This window comes from Rhincodon typus, chromosome 31, assembly GCF_021869965.1.
Source record: "Rhincodon typus isolate 14 chromosome 31, sRhiTyp1.1, whole genome shotgun sequence".
Lineage (NCBI taxonomy): Eukaryota > Metazoa > Chordata > Chondrichthyes > Orectolobiformes > Rhincodontidae > Rhincodon > Rhincodon typus.
Genome location: NC_063362.1, coordinates 23,833,416 through 23,837,323, shown reverse-complemented (window position 1 = coordinate 23,837,323; position 3,908 = coordinate 23,833,416). Strand labels below are relative to the sequence as shown.

The 3,908-nt window shown below is 40.7% G+C and overlaps 1 protein-coding gene across 1 annotated transcript in view; it reads left to right on the top strand.

The window, feature by feature from the left end:
- Window positions 1–490: 490 nt before the first annotated feature.
- The window catches only part of LOC109937638 (podoplanin), a 28,351-nt gene continuing 24,933 nt past the window's right edge, over window positions 491–3,908 (top strand). Inside the window, exon 1 of the mRNA XM_020536139.2 lies at window positions 491–834. Within this exon, the coding sequence (XP_020391728.1) occupies window positions 762–834 (73 nt within the window). The 5' untranslated portion in view covers window positions 491–761. The remainder of the gene's footprint in view (window positions 835–3,908) is intronic.

Sequence of the window (3,908 nt, the reverse complement as noted above, 5' to 3'; positions counted from 1 at the left end):
ACACTCACAGCAGTGTGATTGACTCTGAACTGCCCTTTGGGATGGGCAACTAATGCTGGCCTAATTACCGATGCCCACATCCTGTAAATGAATAAAAAAAATGTAATTTGCGTTGGCTCAGGATAGCATCAGGTACCTGAGCTGAAACTTTCAGAGGAGGTAATTGAAAGGGAACAATATTAATGAGACAGGGGACAAACATTTATGATTTGGCGTGGATAATTTGGCATAATAAAAGAATTATAATCAATAATCTAAAAATGTTTTTATTACAGCCATCAAGTTGTTCTTTCTCCAACAACAAATCATACAGCTATTCATTTCTCCGCCATCCCCCACTGAACTGCTCACTAAATATATCTCAAAGAGCTGGAATACTTTTAGATGAAAGATCTTGATTGTTGGCACTGGTTCATGCTGTTTAAAGTGGGTGCAGACTGAGTAAGTCTCAAACTTATCCTGACTCTGACATCATTCCAAACCCCTGCCTCCTCCTCCCCCACCTCCCACACCCTGATCCACACCCAATCCTCTCCACTCCAAACCGTTACTGTGCCTCTCTCTGCAGAATTTCCAATCCAAATATATAGGAGTCTGGTAGTTGGGGCTGCTCCTTGTTTTCTTGCAGACCGTTTGCAAAGTTTGTCAGGGTTTCAGTTGAGAAACTGCTTAGCAATTTAGCTTTTCAAGGATCTACTGGAGTTTGCTGCATTTTCGTTCTAAAGCTCAGAAGAAGATCTGTCTTAATAAAAGAGAGAATTATGTACAAGATGGGACTCCGACAACTTAGTCTTCTGACACTGGCAGTTTTCCTCTGTATTTCAGCCCAAACAGGTAAGAGAAACAATTATTCTGAGTTAGTGGAGAGGGAGGGAGAGAGGTTGGGGGATGGACAAGCAGGGGAAGGTATGGTGTTAATAATTACAGTTCTGTGATAGATTTCTGATGCCATTTACATGGAAATCACGATGACAGTACACACAGAAACATTTAAAAGTACACCATGGTTTATTGAAGGGAAAAGGTTTATTTGAAAATGTTCAGCCTTTTTACAGTTACCACCTTTTTTTTTGGATAAATCAAATTGAGGCAAGTTCCATCATTTATTTTGAAAATCCTAATTCTGTCTGAAATTTTTATGTGGTGTTTTGGAGTCTTGACTGTGGTTTTAGTGATTCATTTACAACCAAGTGAAAGTAAATGGTTGAACAAATATTGGACATGCAGGAATTACTAGTTTTCTGTAAAACAGTGTACAGTGAGTAGGAGATCTATTTTTAGGATTTCGAAAGCTATCCTATTGAGAGTTCATGTATGTTTTAGAGAGTGGATAAGAAGATGGCAAATGGTAAGGCTTCGAGGGGAGTCTTCTTATTGAATTCTCACTAATGTTAAAAGCTGTTAGGTAAGATTACAATTTGGAAACTACTCCAAGAAACACACTGGAGTTGTTCAGTTCAGGTCTGTGTCTACCTTCTAACGAGCCCTATATATTGACAGACACATGTCGCATCAATAATCCATATAAACAAAAGTATTTAGGAATGCAATTGTTTACCAAATTGATTAATAGTGGTGATCACACTTCGTGATTAGCAAATCTAATAGAAAATGATAGATGCACATCCTAATGGTTGAGCAAGCAATTGCAGAATGTTCCCCAAACCAGTTTCACAGAAACAGATCTTAAACGGTTGCCAGGCTTAAACCCTAATTTGGTGAAGGGTAAAAATCATCCCTGGTTTGTCCTTACCAAAAGTTGCTGCATTTTTTGCTGAAAGGTGCACATGTCCCCTGCCTCTCTGTTAGATATTTAGTTTTCTGAACACTATCTAAACAGAGCAATCTCTAGGTCTATGTGTGACAACCTGGCTCAGTCTCTGAGGATTCTGACTTCATGCTCCACTCTAGCACTTAAGCATCTCATCTGGGATGGATGACACTTCAGGCAGTATAGCAAGAGTGTTACATTGTTGATGGTGCTAAACCAATACTCTATTTACTTGGCCTGGTGGATATAAAAGATCCTATGGATATAAAAGATCCTATGAAACTCAACTAAACCATCATACATGGATTAACTGGTCAATTATCACCTTTAGTGCTTGCAGGAAGTTCATTTGTACAAATTGGCTGCTATATTTGGCTGTATGACACCGATGATTGCAGTCTTAATGCATTTAATTGCACGAGACACATGGGGAAATCCTGCATTTGGTTGATGAGGACTAGATCAGACCCACCTGAGATGTCTACCTGATTTAATTGTCCAGGTGAGGAAATGGAGGGTGGCTGTCTCCAGGGAAATACATCCTATGAAAGAGTTAACACACTTTGCCCTCCATTGGAGGCTATTGGATGGTGTTCAGGAATGGGAACAGGAGCCAAATCTTCACATCTTTGGCTCAGGGAAACATTCTTATGCTTCAATCTTGCACCATTTTTTCTCCATGTGTTCAGCTTCACCACTTTTGATTTACATATTTGTGTGACAGTCATGGATTTACACTTCACTCATATATGTTGAACGTTTTTGAATTTTGAAGGTTCTGTATTTGTACACCATTGCCTGGTTTTTCTGTGCTTCCTTTTTGGAAATTACTTTTACTTGAAGGTTTCACCAAAAGGGGAAGCTGTGATTTTGTCACTTGATGAATCTGGGAGCAGAATTCTCCCAATGTGGTCCCTTACCCCAATAGCATGGATTAAAGCTCTCAATTTGGCCATACACATTCCAATTTGTAAAGAAGAACCTGGATATCAAACTGGATACCAATGTGTCCTGCATTTACATGCACAGCCACTTGTTTTGCTGTTTACTTAGACGTTCTGCTACCTGCAAAGACCTACTAAGGTCTACTAAGACCAACCTAGACTGTGGACAGCACTGCTGCCTCACAGTGCCAGAGATCCGGGTTGGATTCCATCCTTGGGTGACTGTTTGTGTGGAGTTTTTACATTCTCCCTGTGTCTGTGTAAGTTTCCTCCCACAGTCCAAAGATGGTCAGGTAGATTGAGCATGCTAAATTGCCCATAGCGTCCAGGGATATGCAGGCCAGGTGGGTTAGCCATGGACAACATAGGGTTACAGGGATAGGGTAGTGGGGTGGATATGGGTTGGATGCTCTTCGGAGGGTCAGTGTGGACTCAATGGGCTGAATGGCCTGCTTCCACAGTGTACAGATTCTATGATTCTCCATCCTAAGCCTAATATTTCTGCAGACAATTGACAAGGCCACAGATTAAATAAATTTATTGCCAACTCAATATCTCAAATCTTTCCTGACTGGCTCTTCTTTTGATTTCTATTACCTTAAGTCTGTACGTGCAAAACAAGAAAGGGACAAGTATCCAGAACCCCAGGCGGATGCCCTGAGAGATCGGTTCTAATCCCATCATGGGAAATGGTGACATTTGAAGTAAATTTTAAAAACTGGAATCAAAAAGCTAGCCTAAAGGTTTCTGTGCAACCATTGATTATCATCGAAACCCATTTGGTTCACTTTCCTTCAGGGAAGAAAACTGCCATCCTTACCTGGCCTGGCCTACAGGTGATACCAGACCTATGATAATGTGATTGACTCTTAGCTGCCCTCTGAATTGGCCCTAGCATGACAGTCAGTCTAAAGGGAAATTAAGGATGGGCAATAAGTGTAAGTCTCGATAGCAATGCCCACATCCCATGAATGAATGAAAGAACTAAACAAACAAAAGTGATACACAGGGTCACTTTCCCAGCAGCAAGATCATATAATGAGTTGGATACTCTCTCTCTCTGTGCTACGTGTGGCTTGATGACTACCTTCCAATGTCAGGTCCATGGAAGTACAACTTCCACCCATTGGTTTGAAGAATTTTATAAGGAATGCAGATATATTTCATTTCCCAGCCGGTTAATCTAGGGAGTT